Source organism: Halictus rubicundus, chromosome 2 (genome assembly GCF_050948215.1).
Source record: "Halictus rubicundus isolate RS-2024b chromosome 2, iyHalRubi1_principal, whole genome shotgun sequence".
In the NCBI taxonomy this organism is placed as follows: domain Eukaryota; kingdom Metazoa; phylum Arthropoda; class Insecta; order Hymenoptera; family Halictidae; genus Halictus; species Halictus rubicundus.
This window is the reverse complement of record NC_135150.1, coordinates 16,215,665-16,233,041: the sequence shown is the minus strand read 5'-3', so window position 1 is coordinate 16,233,041 and position 17,377 is coordinate 16,215,665. Positions and strand designations below refer to the sequence as shown.

Below are 17,377 nucleotides of genomic sequence, written 5' to 3'. Positions count from 1 at the left end.
TACAACGAAGTGACTATAGTTGTCCTTATTCAACTCGCTAATTAATTGCATTATTGAAAGCATCGTTAGATTGACACGTCTTCCATGGAGATTATATAAAATAAAATTTTCGTTCGCAAGGTTTCGCATTCTGGAGAAGAAGAAAGATAAAACGTGAACTATAGAAAAAGTATTTAATTTTGTACTTTTCCCGATAATTTTTTTACATCATGTTCGTTTTTAGATTGTGTGTAAGAAGAATAAATATTACTTTCCAATATAAAATCGCGAATGTTTGACGAGTATATTATAATATATTATAATATGTATACCTATGATTTATTTTTACATTATACTTATAGAGATTAACGAGTGCTTTTATGTGCAAATATATTTGTGTGTAACCTTTGGCAAAAGTTCGACACTTGCGTCTCGAGGATTAAACATGGCGTCCGCTGTGGTCCTATCAACATTTCGCTTATCGATCGACGAATAACTTATTTTACTCTCTATTATACAACAATACTAAAGCCATTTATATGACCACTAGATATGAGAACAGCACTGCTGCATCGTTCTCTTCTTCATTAAATTTTCAATCCTTGCAATGGCTTCACTCATCGAAGGAAGATTACATCGAAGGAGGGACGAAAAGGTTTTCAACGAACCGAGATTTCAAGCTCAGTTTCTGAAAGACAGGGATTCCTAACGAGTAGCACTGAGCAACTTCGGTGTTTCAAATCTGGTCACGTTGGATGACAGCTCTTCTGTGGGGGCGGGGGGGGGGGGGGGGTGAATACTTCGAAGGTAATAATACTCTCGTTATCCGGAGTTGGAGGTAGAGGTTTGAAGATTATTCAAATCGTGCACGTTATGCTACGTCCACCTCTTCCCACGCGCAGTTCAGTCCTAAGTTCACGAGTCCTCTTCGAAGTGAGGATTCCTCACAGGGTTCATAGCGATGGAGACAGTGGAGACCATCGTCTTGCTAAAATCTGCAACGAAAACCGTGGCAGTCGATACGTGAACTACCGGCTCTCTTTCGAACGCTTCAAACAATCGGTACGGTGCACAGCGACAAGCAGGAAACAATTAAAAAAGACAGTCAACGAAGCAGATCACGTGCATGGTTAATTATCATGTGAAAAGTGTATTCCCATTTGAACTTTTTCCTGGACGAAACCAATTATTATAACTAGACTGCGAAACTCAAGCGAATAAAACATTAAATTCGATAAAGTCTTCTACTCACGTTTGAGGTAAAACGATTGGAAAACAAATCAAGTGAAGAAAATATGAATTTACATAACTCGTAGTCTGATTATAATCTAATTGAACGAAAATTGTATTAATCCAAGGAAATATCGTCAATATTAGTTTGTGTAGTCGATGGAATCTTAAAAGCAAGTTATTTTAACCAAACTTTCCCGAAAATGTTAATATAATTTTGGATGTTGAGTCTGTTGAATAAGCGAGTGTGAAAGGTGTTATTGGATTACGATGCAAATACAGTAGAACCTCCTTTATCCGGCTGTTGCCATAGCGGTTTTCTCCCATAAGAGCGCGTGCCACTCACCACGCGGTCTCTGTTACCCGAACGACCTTCTACCTCGACGTGTTCGGATAAACGAGGTTCTACACATGCAGCCTCTGAAGGAAATGTTTCTAGTAATAGTTTATTAAATTGTCTATCGTCGAAAGGATTCGCTTGACAGTGAACAAACCTTAGTGAGAATGATTAACACTACATAGGTTTACGGGGATCCGCAATATTTTTAATTTACGAATATTGTGTTTGTAAAGATCCATGAGGAATTATTCAACAAATTTATTTCTTTGCATATATATTGCAAAAATATTGCTAAAAATTAGAATACACAGATTTTTATTATTTTCATAAAGTAATGCCAGTCACTTTTAGTGCTCCGTAAACCTACTGTTAACAATATCAATAATCAACAGAACAATAAATAATAAGAATAATCAACGATCGAATACAAATGTTTTCTATTCTATTCGACAATGTTCTACCATCATGGAGTATCTCTTTCTTTAGTTTTAATATTTTTCTTGCAAATAATTTCGTCAATGGACCAAAAAGAACAAAGACTTTGGAAAACTAACATAACGTTTGTCGGTCCAAGTTTGCTACCAGAGGTTGCAGGAACGGTTTGCGGAGGTCGTGTGCGTGTCGAGCAGGTGGAACCGTAAGTGAGCGAAAAAAAAAGGCGATCATAGAAAGCAGCGAATTTGTGCCCTGGACTTACGAAGTAAGTGTGGAGAGCGAAGAGTGGTCGCTTAGCTCGCGTTCGGTCAGAGCTTGGTGAGCGATACCACGCGACGGTGCTCGAAGTTACCTTGGCCGTAGTCCTGTTGATGATGATGGCCGGGTGCGCTGCTCCCATAGGGTGTCAGACCCGCCCTCAACCGCGAACAACCGATCACGCCGGCGTACGCTTGTCTGTACTGCTTGTTCATGATCACGTAAATTATGGGATTCACGCAGGAGGCGAAGTACAGAAGAAGGTAGCCCAGCACGTGAAACCCTGCAAAAGAACACTCGAATGTTAAGGGCCCGGGATAGTCACGTGACTTTTTAATTAATAATTTCCATTCATAGCCTTCAGACACAGACTTAAGATCCGTCTTGGTCTTGATCCGAAGGGTCTTAAGTCTGTGACTAAACTTGTCACATTTTTTGCTCTGTATTATCGATATTATGAATTCTGACGCCAGAAACGCGCTTCAAGTTTTTGGCTTTATTTCGCAGAGAATCAAGACAAAATATAGCTCAATTTGTAGCTGGAGATATTTTCTAGGGTGCGCTACTCTCGATTTCATCCGGAAAACTCATCCAATGGCATAAAAATGCTTGGATACCATCGTCAATTTTTGGGCTACTTCTAACGCTTATATTACCAAATATCCAAATCCAGCGCGCGCTAGATTGAACCTTCCTCTTTCGAATGAGCCCTTTCCCAGCGAAAAATATTTTCATATACGGACGAAAAGTTGAGTCGCGTAAAACCATTTTTCGCCTATTTTTGTCGGTAATGTGGTCGCTCTACCTTATCGCGAATCTACGGAGTGATGCAATCTAAAATTGTAGAACTAACAACATGTTCTCGACTCTTCGGGAACGTTGTCTCTATAGACTCTAACGATCCTCCCAAAATTCATTACACAACCCCAGATTACTAAATACACTTTCATTTGTCATTACTAGACTGCGGATTTTTATGCAAAATAAAAATTCTCTTCATCAATTACGAGAAACGGGAATTACCCCTTAATACTCGAACGGCGACTGTAAGCCACCACTAAAAATGGCTGTATCATTATTCAAAATATTTTTTACATTATTAAGTGACCGTCACTACCCCATTTTCCCCCAAACGTGCGAGAACCCGAAAATTTCAGATACGCGATACTCGGGCCAATCCAGAAAATAAAGTTGTATTTAGCTCCAGCTCTGCTAAATCTAGATTTAAAAACGCGAATCCGCATCAACATCCGCAACTATTAATAAATTCTACAATTCTGTGCGAACTGTATAAACACGCTACTCTTCAACTTAGAACGATTACGACTTAGAATGATTAACAAATTATTAATAAGTTCATTCCCCATTTCTTGTAATTCTTGTTTCGCATACAGGGTGTCCCAAAAATTCATTTCCTTGAAATGGGTGATTCCTGAAGTGATTTGAAGTAACTTTTTACTTTGCGAAAACATTCTCCGCGGCTTCGTTGAGGAGTTATTAACGAAAAACGCGAACCAATCAGAACGCGGCTACAGCGGACAGACTCCGGCAGGTCCCGCTGAGCGTGACGTTGGCATTGGCCGTACCGGAATCCGTCCACTGTAGCCGCCCTCTGATTGGTCCGTGTTTTTTGTTAATAACTCCTTAACGAAGGCACGGAGAATATTTTCGCAAAGGAAAAAGTTTCTTCGAATGACCTCAGCAGTTACCCCCTTCAAGGAAATACATTTTTAGAACACACGGTATATATATTAATAATTACCTGGATATAGGACTTCCGGGTCGGCTACTTTAACGATAGTAATTGGCAGGTAACAAGCGACGAAGCTCAGGAAAATGGCGAGGACCATCTTCGTGATCCGCCATTCGCTTCGTTTCTGTTTAATCTCCCTGGTATCCCTTCCGGGGGTGTGTGGTGATTTTATCGCTGGCGCCGTGTGCTTCCGCATCCTTGACTCGGATCTATAAATCACAAGAAGATGTATGCATGTTCCTTTTGAATCGTAATGTAAGGCAATATGTATGATTATTTACCTGTGCACTACCCAGAATATTTTTGTGTAACATCCAACAATCACCACGCAGGGTATCACGAAACCCGTCACAAAAAGAAACGTCTTCGACGTGCGACCTTTGTGATCCTTAACGATCGAGCAGGTTTCGAGATTTGTATCGTAATCGAATGTTCCTGAAAAATTAACAGAAAACGATTACTTATTAAATTACTTATTTTAGGGTCTTCATTGTTAAGTTAAAATTCTGTTTTCCACGACAATGATGTTAGAACGTTTTATAGTTTCTAATAAAAAAGACGGAGTCACCTTGTGAGACGGTGAGTTCTTCAATTCCAATATGAAGATCGACATTTTGTTCGTAATTTAGTCGAACGAATGATTAAATAGATACACGAGTCGATTTAACGGTTTTCCACTTTTTACGAGTGGTTTTGACGATAACAATATGCGAAAATATGCACACTCCGACTCACCCCAAACTCCTAAAAGGGTGGGCAGCTGCATTCCGTAAGAGAAGACCCAACAGAACACGATCATGAACGCTATCCAGTATTTTTTGTACACTTTGCTGTATAAGCCATGATGAGCTATCATGATGTACCTGAAAAGAATGTAAAATGTAAACGATAGCTTTACAAAAAATATATTTTGTTGTTCCCCAAAAAGAAAATAGCATCTTCTGAATTTTCTGATTCCAACGAGTGAAGTAATCACGGTGACCGAACACATTCGAAAGCGTTCTTAAAATAGATCAGATATTAATCGGAAGTTAGATCACTATCTAATAGATACGAATTATGTTTAACTTATTGTTAGTAGTGCACTCGATAGATCACTAATAGACTGATAAGAATTATTTTTAACCTGATGGTACACTTGAAGTGGTATTAACGTTCGAGAAGATTAGAGACGACACATGAATAGTTTTTTTAGCTTGCATAATTTGCAAATTTTAGTCATTGTCGAGAACTGTGCAGATGAGAATCGAGCATTTACCTGTTGATGGTTATGGCTGCGACGGAGAGGAGACTGACGCCAACGTTCCCATACCTCAGGAAAGGCACGAGGACACAAAGAAACCTCACTTTCGCCCAATTAGCGTTGACGAACCGAATCGAATCGAACGGCAATACTAGCAAGCAGAACACAAAGTCTGCCACGCATAAACTGCAATAATCGTAAAAACAAATTATTCATTCATTCTCCACGCTACGCATCTTCGCGAAAATATATACAGTCTTTACTCGATATATGTCCCAAATATCTAGCAGGTAAAAGTCCCAGAACTATCCCCACTACCGCGGGGTATACCCCGTGAGGGGCCACGAAGATCGAGTGACCTTGGACGCCGAGGAGTGTAAACATAACACGGCTCAGGTATGTCTCCTAGGTCCTAGACGATACACGACGCTGCTAAGACCCGTGTTGTTAACATATATCGAGAATTCACTGTATCTTCCAGCCGATAATTGTCCTTGGCCAGACCCGTGTTTTGGACATAAATCGAGTAGACACTGTGATTGAAACATCGAGGAAGCACATACGAACTATTTCAATTTGCAAAATCTTTAGTGCTTTTGAAGATGAAATGAAATTCCCGTTACCTTATAATAAAAGCTGCTGCAACGTTGCGAACTTTGGGATACTTGCAGAGGGCAATGATCGTTAGCAGATTTCCGGCGAGACCAACGATCATTATCAAAGTGGCAACTACCGCCGCGAATGTTTCCAGCGGGAAGAAACGCGGCTGAGGATAACTGCGAACATGAAATGGATCATCCTTTGAACTATGAAAAATAAAAATCACTGACAATAATTAATAACGAAATGGTGAACGAAATGGAAAATGGTGAGCTGATTTCGCATACTTCTTCCTGACCAGGTATAGTAAAAGATTTACATTGTTTGAATTTTAATTAAACCGTTTCCTAGATATATAATAAAAGAAATTATACACTGTATTTCTGAATAAAAAATTTTCTTCTTTCATGGAATGCATATAAAATATAATTTTTGTTTAAAATATGGGCCACGGTTCACGGCTAATGAAAGAGGATATTTTCTTATAATAGTGTAATGACGGCTTAAGGAGCTGGCAGTTAACGTGAATAATTTGCGTTCTATTTTAGACTCGTGCCGCTTGGAATATTAATTACCTATCGCCATCGATGATCTCGGTATTGTTTTCCGAAACACGTAACATCCACGTTGCCGTATTGTCCATTTCGACGGTGACGAGCCTCTGCTTCGTTCTGTGTGAATAATTCGACCTTGATCAACCTCCGAGGCCTGGAAATAGACGAAGAAATAAAGGAAAATTAGATATGTGATTTCATTATTAACAAATTAGTTTTCTTTCAGACAGATTTCTCCATTTTTTGCCAAGTGTCCAGAGTTAAAACTGGAAAGAACTTTTTCAAACAACTACACTTCATTTATTTACATTCTATATTTTATTTTGCAATAATTATACTTGTCGATAACTTTTATCATATACAAATTATGCACGACGAAAGTCCAACTAGTTATATATCACTCATAATTTCAGTTACCAGAGAATAATTTCATTTTGAAGTGAAGGAACATTTTTATATTTTTACATTTATAGTTTAATGACAATCGCTAAAGCTTGCCAACAGTTGCCGCTGTAGGAAATATAAACTGTCTATACGAATCCGGTTTTTGGTGTCCGGGGGAATAATTTGTAAACTCCCACTTACGTCAATTCTCGAAAATCCAGTCGCATAGTTTCGTGGACTTCCTCGATTTGTTTGAGGAAAGTATTCCTAAACAACAATGCGACTTCCGGTCTACGTGACGCACGTCAAGTTACGTCGGTGCTTTGTGGGTTTTTCGCGTCAAAGACAATTATGGTATCCCATGATTAAGACGAATTATGGACACCAATAATCATCTAATTTTATAAATAATCTTTTCCATTTTAATAATCTTTTCCAAATTCAGATTTTAATTAATTCTGCTTTAGTTTGCAGAAATATTAGAGAAATTGATAAGAAACAAATAACTTCTGAATGTTTAGAGAACAAAATTCTAAAAATTGTTCTAACAGAAATAAAATAATTTTGTCAAGAAGTCTCAAAAGTGTTTCACTACAGTTTTCTCTCGATATAAGGCGGCGGCACGAGACCGGCTGTCGTCATATTTCGGATGAAGAAGAGAAGAAGAGGGGATAGCGATTCTCTTATTTCAAAATAAAAAGCGAAATAGAAATCCCCACCGCGACGGGTCACGAATGACTCCGACAGAGCATACGGAGTTAAATAAATGTTCAATGTATGCAATTTGAAAATTCCCAAAATTCCGAATTGTCCAGAAACTGGAAACGAACAAACGCCTGAATGAAGACGCAATTGCGGCAATCTTCGACGTTCGGGAGCAGCATGTCGAAAGCGAATCAAGTCGATATATCTCTTAATTGTCACGGTGAATAAGCGAAATAGGTATTTACTCCGGTACATCGTAGAACACCATATCTTCGATGAAGCGACTATAGGCTCGTTTCGTCCTATGCTGGATTTGGTAAACTAGGGTCAAGCTGCGGTGCATTAACCTCGATTGAGCTTAATTAAGAGAAATTAACGGACACCCAGCGCCGGGCGTTCCCTCGCGTCAAAAAACTCGTCGAAACTTATGGAAGACATGGGAACCGGCCAGCTGGTGTCCTCCTGCCGCGGCTTTATCGTCTCTTTTCACGCCCAGGCCTTCCCTGTTATCTTTACAGAACTGCTCTGTAAGATCGATTCAGTACTCTTCACACGTTTTTTATCCGCTTCGACGACGATATTCTTCCTAAGGATCCACCACTTCTGTCGCTTCGCTTTTTCAAAAATTACACTCTAAACTTATTTGTTATTCTGCGCTTCAAACGAAGTTTCTTCTTCCTTCCTTCTTTTTTAATTTCTGGAAACATCAGGTAATAAGTTTACTCTGATGCTTAGATATTGGATAATTAAGTTGGGGATCGTTATGCAAAATCAAAATTTTCTACCTCAATTACAACAAACTTGAGTGAAATAATTTTAAAATTTTGCTTTTCTTCTTAATAGGCTTAATGGGTTAAAAATAACCCATTTTCTTCACTTTTGTCATGAATGCGTGAAATCGATAATAGATAATATTATTGATAACAGAAGAATAAAATTTGATTTTAATGTAAAAGAAATTAATAACATTCATATTTAGTAGATGCCGTTCGAAATTTTCATCGTTAAGTTAATATTGAAAAAGAAAAAAATTTTTTCACATTTCTGGGGTACAATTTCGCATAGCGTTCTAATAAATGCTATTCTTGTCAGGCATAAGGGAATTATTAATTCGACCAGTGCAAAGAATGTACGCGTTCTTGGATTAAAAGAAGAATAGAAGTAAAATTATATCGAATGTTCTATTGTGTTTTAGTTGAGAGTTATATCGCGGCGCGAACATTTGTGACGCACTAATAAAAAGTACAATGACGGTAAAACGCAAACGAAAACCGCACTGGTACAGGCTCGTCGGTCTAACTGATAAATGAACAAATGAATAAATACAGTTGTGATTCTATGATAGCATTCTTTGTTACTTTTCACTTCCATTGGACACATTACGGCGCGTCGAAACTTCATCGATGATTCAACGAATTCTATTCCAGTTACCCTCCACAAAAGGAACACTCCAGCTAACCGTACTCTTTCAATGCTAATTTATTTCGTCGCTACTAGATTAGGCTCACCCTTCGCGATTTAGGCGGCGCAAATGCGATCACGGCCCCCCTTGCCCCCCTTCCCCCATTAATTGGTATTCATTTCAGACGGCTGTAAGTGATCCAGTTAGCCAATTAAGATCTTTTTCGGTACCTTTGATGACGCGTTGTCCTGGTTTATGGTTTGTTTTCGAAATGACAATTTTTAACGGCACTTTTTGCAAACTACTCCACGCGATCAGGTTTTGAACAAAAAGTAAAAGGAACGAACTAATTCATTTACTGTACTAACAATGTTCGATCTATACATTTCTCATTTAGATCGGCAGCATCATAAACTACCAATGAAACAATCTTCACTTAGGGTAAGGGACCCAATTACTGTGGGGGTATCAACAAGCCTGTATTAATTATACTTATTTTTAAAGCATAATGAATATTAAAAAAGATATATTAAATTTGTTTCATTAAAATCAGTTAATATATATATATATATATTTTAATATTTATTATGTTTTAGACATAGGTATAATTAATATAGGAATATTGGTACGCCCACAGTAATCGAGTCCCTTACCCTATTTAGTATAGCAGGGACTTTCAATAGAATATGTTTTTCTACATTTTACCGGAATGCATTTTGTCAGCCTTGTTTACTTTACCAATGTTAAAAGTCTTAATTAGTGTCACACATATGGTTCCTCGCTGGGGAAAAAATGGGAATTATAGTAATCCAATCATGAGGTACGTCGTCAAGTACGAGTACCAAGGGGTGAGAGCCACCTGTGGATCATTTCGGTAAACAAGAGCATCATCCAGTGACCCATAGTAGTGGATCATGCCACCTCGAATATATTAAAGCGATACTAATTAAAATAAAATTGAACGTCGGGTTCGTCACAGTAGAACTTTGAAGAATTCATCTTCATTTTCGATGATATAATAAACAATTCTGCTTGACCAGACAAATAACATATTAATAATAACTAGATTCTAGATTTTATATATTTATGGCAACAATGAATAGGTAAAACACAAAATATTATTTACAACCGATCAAAATTATTTTAAAAAACCAATTTTCACGTAAATCCTTTTTCTTGTAACACGTGCAGGCAATTTTTATTTTGCCTAAAGATCCGCAAACTAATAATTAGTCTGCAGATCTTCATGCAAAAGAAAAATTTTCCTACATCATTTGCAAGTACTAGGAAACAAATGGGCAAAGTCTTTCTTTCTTCAATACTTGAACAGGTCGAGAATAATAAAATTTTTATGTTCTTCTCGTCTTCCTACTGTTTTTAATTTTCATCCACTCAATTTTGTCATGAATCCATAAAATCCGCAATCCACTAATATAATATCCCATATGTTTACGCATCTGTCTATAAAAAGGTACCGATTCGCATAAACTTCCGGCAGACAAATAAGCCGAATTCACTGCCGAAGTAGGTCAAAAATGCAATAGAATGCGTCAACGCTGGAACAGGGATAGCATGAACGTTCTCGCCATCGGTTTAGTCACCAAGGTGAGAAAAACGGGTCTCGTCCGTGTCGAGAGAGAGAGAGAGAGAGAGAGAGAGAGAGAGAGAGAGAGAGAGAGAGAGAAAAGAAGAAAAAACAACGCGGAGAAACATCAAGATCCGTAGCGATGGAATCCTCCGCGATCGTCTGACGTCACCGAATGATTGCCGAGTTAATCACGCGGCGAATGGCAATGAATGAGTCAAGTTGACTCACGGTGAAAGTACCTAAGCCGCTCAGCAAGACGATCGGCACGCGCGCTCATGCAAATCGGCCCGATCGTCTCGCTGCGCTGCTTTTTGTTCGAACGACGCTCGGCGACGATCGGCTCCATTCATGGAAACGTTGCCGGGCATTTTTCTGTCGCGCTCCGGGATTAGTGAAAGGATTGCAGGAAACGTGACGTCGTCGCCGCGAAGTATACTTTAGAGTACACGGATTACATCACCGATCTTCGTAATCGTGTTGCCAGCAACAACAGGCAATCGAGCACACAAACTCTTCTGCGGTGTAACAAAGCTTTCCCTTATCAACGTTGCATACAAATTCGCAATCTAGGGTAAGGGACCCGATTACTGGGGGGGGGGGGGGTAACAGTATTCCTATATTAATCGTACCTATTTTTAGAGCATAATGAATAGTGAAAAAGAGATATTAAATTCTTCTCATTAAAATCAGTTTGAAAAAAAAAGTATAATTAATATAGGCATATTGATACCTCCACAGTAATTGGGTCTATTACCCTAATAATTATGATTGAAAACGTAAACTACCAACTATGAAGATCAAGGAGTGACAAAATAATTAACATATGGACATAAGATGCATGACAAAAATTAAACCGCTATGGGATTTTTCAGAAAAATTACTTAGTAAACGGCGGATTTTTTAACAAAATTTACTACGTGAAGTTTAAGTAGACACACTAAAGGAATCCAAGATTGTTGTTGTCAGTTTATTAGAATTATTGCAGAAGGAAGGTAAGTTTTATGTTTCCTGTTCGTTGCAATTTTATTTTGCATAAAGATCCGCGATCTAACGAGCATTGGTGCTTTTACAGAGAAGCAAATGGTAGATCGTCGGTACACCGAGCACAATTCTCACGCTATCTGCGTATGTTCGATCACGCGCGTGTTCCGTCGTTGTGTTTACCGGAAAAGTCACAAAGGATCAAGAGCACCGGGTGCAGAGAGTTCGTCGACCCTGGGCAAACGAACCGTGTCGTTTTCGGAGCAGCAGGGAGGGGGAAATTTTTCATCGGTGACGGAGGAAATATTTACATCGAGGAAAAATATTTGACTGGAAGGGACCGCGGTGCCCTGGAAGCCCGATAGCGGTGAAGAACGCGTTCGGTAAACAGATTCAAAGTCACGGGACTATCGGACATCGCTTTGAACCGTATAATGGCCACTGCGCGCCGATACGAATTGTATTCTCAACGTTAAATGCCGCCCGAAGTGGCAATAAAGAATGTGCGCACGCGCGCGTTGAAATTTACAGTCGATCGTATTTTGTGCAGCAACACGTGGACGAGAAGCGAACACGTGCAGGGGAAAGCACACCCACGCGAATGGCACAGCGGGTAAACAAAACAGTGTTCCTCGACTTGCATCCGTTCGCGGGCTGCCACGAAAATCATCGAACGATGATTAATCTTGACCTGACCCAACGGAGAATCCACGTGGGAGACCTTTTTAACGTTTTCTTCGGGAATGAGACACAAAAAGTGGCCTTCTTCTTCTTCTTCGTCGTCTAAATACTGTATTTTAGTTATTTATTTTGTGACATATTACTTATCGTCCACGATTTTTGGTTTTTATACGAATTAACCCTTTCCACTCGGCGCTATTTTAATTCTAAAACTAAATTTTTCTTCTGTCTTGGAATATTTTCATTTTATTCATACGAAACTGATCCGATTTCCACATATAATATTTACATGTTTAACAACTGTTTTGTGATATTTTTTAATTTCTCTGAAATAATGTCACAACAATTTTTAGTGGCGCTTCAGAGTCACCACTCGAGTGCAAAGGGTTAAATGAAAGACACCACTCGTTATTTAATTCACTGTTTGCCGTAAGATTAGCGATAAATTTTCAGAAAAATTAAAAACCGACATGCTCCTGGAGTTTATGCATTTGTAACAAAAATTGGAGGGAGCAATTTAAAGCGGTAGACAGAAAAAGCGACAGAATAAAAAAAAATCTTATTTTTATTTATTCTTGAAACATTTAAGAATATCATCGTATTAATTTTATTAGAATTCTTAGAGGAAAGAAGAAATTTCTGTTTGAAAAAATGCAGTAGGCAGACATTTAATACAAATATTTGCAAATATTCTTTAATTTTTCCTCGTTATTGCCAGCTTGACGAGAGTGCCTCTCCTAGTTTTCGCGGACAGAATTTATGGCATGGGTAATACGGTCATTGTTCCGCAGATTTACGGGTTGCGCGACGCATTTTACCTTGGGCCCAGCCAATCCGGTTATTTATGGTCGCGAACATTTGTACATTCCTAGCAACCGACGCTTGTCTCCTTGAGCTTTCTGAATGGGAATTGCTGTATCGTAAATCCACGGGACCGTTAAACTCGAGACCTGGACCGTAATCTTGCGAGTTCATTTCCCAAATTAATGGCGCATGGGTCCTTGCGTACCTGCGAGACTTATGATGCGGGTCAGAGAAGAGACAATTTTTATCACAGAGGTTTCCGAAATCCTTAAATATTTAATCTCTTGCAACATTCTCAACATCTCACTAATCAGTAGTTTATTCGATGGGAACGTTTCTATAATACACTGTCTACTCGATACACGTCCAAAACACGGGTCTAGCCAGAGACATACATCGTGAAGCTCTAGAGGCCTCGGTTCAAGGTCTCTCACGGGGTATACCCCGCGGTGTTGGGGGTAGTTTTGGGACTTTTATCGGGTAAGCATTTGCGACATATACAGTAAACACTGTACTCCGCATAACTCTCTAACTATGATGCGAGGCTGCAAAGGGTTGATGCGTAGGTCTAACGAAGCATAGGTTCGGAAATGGGACAAACGCTCGTTGCGGTTGAAGATTCCCGCTAATTCCCGAGAATTCTAGATTGCCTTTAATTAGCCGGTACTTGCTGCAAGTGTAGGTGCCACATAAAATAGGCATGCAACTTATATTGCTCTTGACGCAAAGCAGAATGTCGTAAATTATGCGTTCTTCGCTTTGAGATGTCGCACGAGTGTCGAAGGCGCTCGAGAGTCCATTTTCAACCACACTTATGTGCCCAATCCACATTACAACTGTGATCTATAGACTCTGGGATCTTTATGCGAAATAAAAGGTTGGCGCCAATAGCACGGAGCTAAATATGAATTTATATTTTTCACTAATAACCATTTTAACGTCGTGAAAATAATATATCAATACTTTTGAAGTCTTTTAATCTTTTCACTGCTTCAAACTGCACCTACTCATTTTTGTCATGAATGCGTAAAATCCGGAGTCTAGCGATCAATTTATCAGCGGCCATGTGTAAATTTTACTTAAAATATGGATTTCACTTTGACAAAATCAAGCTCTTACTGAAATCGATCAATTTTTTATTGCACCGAGCTGTGCACGCTAAAACTGTATATCGTGACTAACAAGTACAACAACATTTGCAATGGCTAGGACGATTAATCGAAATTCAATGCAAACAATCGTTTGTTTGCCTGCTCGTCGCTATAAATACGTTGCCGTGGACTCGCGCGAGTAAATCGGACTTATGGAAATGAGCAGACGAAGGATAACCTCCAAGGAACCTGACGCGAATAGAAACGGTTTTTGACAAACGATAAGTGGACTGCAACAAACAACAAATCTCTCACCCTTGAGCTACAACATCCCGGGTCCATTTTGATTGAGTATCTCAAAAACAAAATAGTAATACTGTCAAACCTGTTTTTGTGCGGTCCTTTTCTATGCGATTTTTTTTTATCCGATTTCTTTTCTGCGATTTTCTTTTATGCGGTACATGAATGCCAACGATGTTGGTATTATAACAACCTTGTAATGTTTCTCATCACAAGAAGATGCGCGTTTTGGACTACGACGAGTAGTATTGAATTATGTGCATTTTGAAAATTTCTCCGTGTTTAAAATAAGAAATTAAATTGTTTTTTAAATGTTTCCAAGTGTAATTTAATTATTTATTTTGTTTGGAAAGCACTTTCTCTCTATTTCGTAAATCTTTGATATATTTTCTGAGACTTTTTTTATGCGGTCCCTCTCCACCGCATAAAAAAATTTTCTATAATATGTTGTAAAAAATTATTTGTTATAGCTATGTATGAAGCTTCTGAATATTTCTTTTTGTGTGGTTTATCTATCTACCGCAAAAAAAAAACAGGTTTGACTGTAATAGTATAATAATTTCTCGGTCCGTGAGGACAAAATCGATGGTTATTCGGCGAGATCCATTGAGAAGATCATAAATCGCAGAAATTATTAAGAGTCTGAACGGCCAATTGTGCAGAAGTCCTTTTTCCGCTGGGTTAATTATTGCAACTCGCGGAATTGACTTTTCATCACCGTCCTGTTCGCTCATAATTCAATATATCGACCGGTTGACGGGTTAATCGGCTGAGACGTTGCGCAAGCACTGGATTGCCATGTGTTTCACGATCTCTAGATCCGAAATCCCGCCCACGAGACCACGTGCTATGCTCGCTCTCGCTTGTATGCAAAATTGTCGGCGGAAAGAGAGAGAGAGGGAGAGGGAGAGAGCTTGACAGACACAAACAACGGGGAACGAGCAAGAGGAGAATATAGTACGGATGTGTCATCCGTGTTTCGTTTTGTCCTGGCCACTTTTTGTCGCCGATACGTTCGTCGTCGCATGAGACACATACAGCCGTTTTTTGCCGGGATCTTGGCATTGGTCCTCGGAAGGGTGCATGCGCCATACGGCCAATTGCTCGGCCCCTTGGTTCCAGCTCGGGCAACAATTATTCCCGTTTTGGATCGAGGAAACGCCCAATGAGTACTTTCAAATCGTGTAATTAAGCAAAATATTTGTTTGAACGTAAGTAAATTAAATATTCCATTCATTCGTTTAACCCTTTGCACTCGAAGCTATTTTGACTCCAAAGCGAAACATTTCTTTCGAACCAGAATATTTCTCTTCTATGTATTTCTTTTTATGTTATACATACGGAAGTGGTGGAATTTACTCGTACAATACCGAAGTGTTTAATAATTTATTGAATACAAACAAAAATAATGTAAAAAATATTTTGAATAACGATATAGCAATTTTTAGTGACGCCTTATAGTCGCCGTTCGAGTGCTAAGGGTTAATTTAACACGTTAACTGCCACGTCAGTCACGTATGACTGACAATGATTTTTGACTGGGTTTAGAAATTCATTTTTATTATGAGATACCCAGACAACCGAATTTTATTGGAGTCTTTCGAATTCAAAAGGGTTAAGACAGCATCCCCTATAATACATTTTAAATTTTTAGTTGTGGTTTCATTAAATAAACTACTCCGATTTTGTAAGAATCTCTGGGGTTGATATTTGGCACTTGTCGTGTTAAACTTGTGTCCTTTGATCTAAGAGGTTTGAACTTAAACAGTTTTACATTGTAAAAATTCTGTTTTGATAAAAAAAAAATTGTGTAAACTACCTTAGAAATCATGCAACTTATGTACCGTGTTATGTTTCGCACGTTGGTGTAAATACATCAAGATAGAATGTTTATTAACCTTTTGTTGTTACAAATTTGTTTTCTCTTTATTTTCTTACTTTTTGCGAATGCAGAGTTTCAAAATCTTTTTAAACTCGAATCAGCTTTTAGTCTACTAGCCGGACAAGTTATCGCCGATTTTATTAGTCGTAATTCACGGAGTTTACGCGATGAAGAAAGAACAAAAACAGTGTACACAAACCGTGTAAGACTGTGTAAACTGCAAACATAAATGTTGACAGGTCATTTAATTCTCACAGACCATGTAAAAAGCAAGAAAAATTTTATGTTCAAAATAAAGTCTTCGTTAATCCTCATTAATCATTATAAAATACAGTTCTTCGATCAAAATATACTGCAAACTATTTTTAATTTCGTACCACACAGATAATATCATCGATCAAACGAAACGAAAGAAGCAAAAATAAAAAAGAAAATTGGCCTCACAGTTTTACAGAGAAGCGATGGAAAATGAAAATTGAAATATTTAATCACCTGCCCAGGCGGTGAACAAATCGGCACTGTATTGGATCCTAATCGACCCTACACTTTATACATTTCCGGAAACTCGTTTGTAAAAATCCAAATAAGCGATTGGCAATCGGAGAAATTCGTCTCCGCTTCGGACGGATCGAGGAAATCGTTTCCGGAAACAGAAGGTCTCGCAACAACGCCTATCGCTCCCAGCGACAGTGATTAAAACTTCACGGAACCGTCGAGGAAAGAAACATGCGCGGCTGACTCACCGTGTTAATTCCTTTCACGACTCATCCGTCATTGCGATCGGTGGCCATCCGCAACGGCGTCTGCACATCCGGCTTCCGGTTCGCCAGCACGGCCGCGCCAAAACCGAAATCAACGGTTCCGGGGATCTATTCTCGTTCCACTTTGTCTAGTCCCTTTCACCGAATTTTATCTTCGTGGCCTGGTAAACGATCTATACTTTTTTTAACGCACAACGAAAGCGATGGCAACCGAACAGCTAGGTAACAGCGGGTGCGCGTCGGTGAACTATCGTGAGTGGCAGGTTCCGGTGACGCTGCCCGCGTCAGGACCAGGATCCACGGAGATCGATCGTCGACGGAGGGATCTAGACGCGATCCAATGCGACGAGTAACGATCTGTCCGTCACCGTCACCGCGAATGGACTGGTTGCCGCGATAGATACGG

At 39.1% G+C, this 17,377-nt stretch overlaps 1 protein-coding gene across 2 annotated transcripts; it reads right to left on the bottom strand.

The window, feature by feature from the left end:
- Nucleotides 1-49: 49 nt before the first annotated feature.
- On the bottom strand, nucleotides 50-17,354 carry Moody (G-protein coupled receptor moody). Of its 2 annotated transcripts, none has more exons than XM_076805597.1 (9): nucleotides 16,954-17,354; nucleotides 6,414-6,546; nucleotides 5,862-6,014; nucleotides 5,254-5,424; nucleotides 4,731-4,858; nucleotides 4,277-4,430; nucleotides 4,005-4,204; nucleotides 2,337-2,525; nucleotides 50-974 (listed from the first exon to the last, which is right to left on the bottom strand). In XM_076805597.1, exons 2-9 carry the CDS (start codon nucleotides 6,479-6,481, stop codon nucleotides 895-897), a joined length of 1,143 nt encoding a protein of 380 aa, XP_076661712.1. In that variant the 5' UTR covers nucleotides 6,482-6,546; nucleotides 16,954-17,354; the 3' UTR covers nucleotides 50-894. The 2 variants fall into 2 exon arrangements, with proteins under 2 accessions (XP_076661712.1, XP_076661713.1); XM_076805598.1 differs by having other exon boundaries at nucleotides 2,247-2,525; nucleotides 16,954-17,353.
- Between the last annotated feature and the right edge of the window lie 23 nt (nucleotides 17,355-17,377).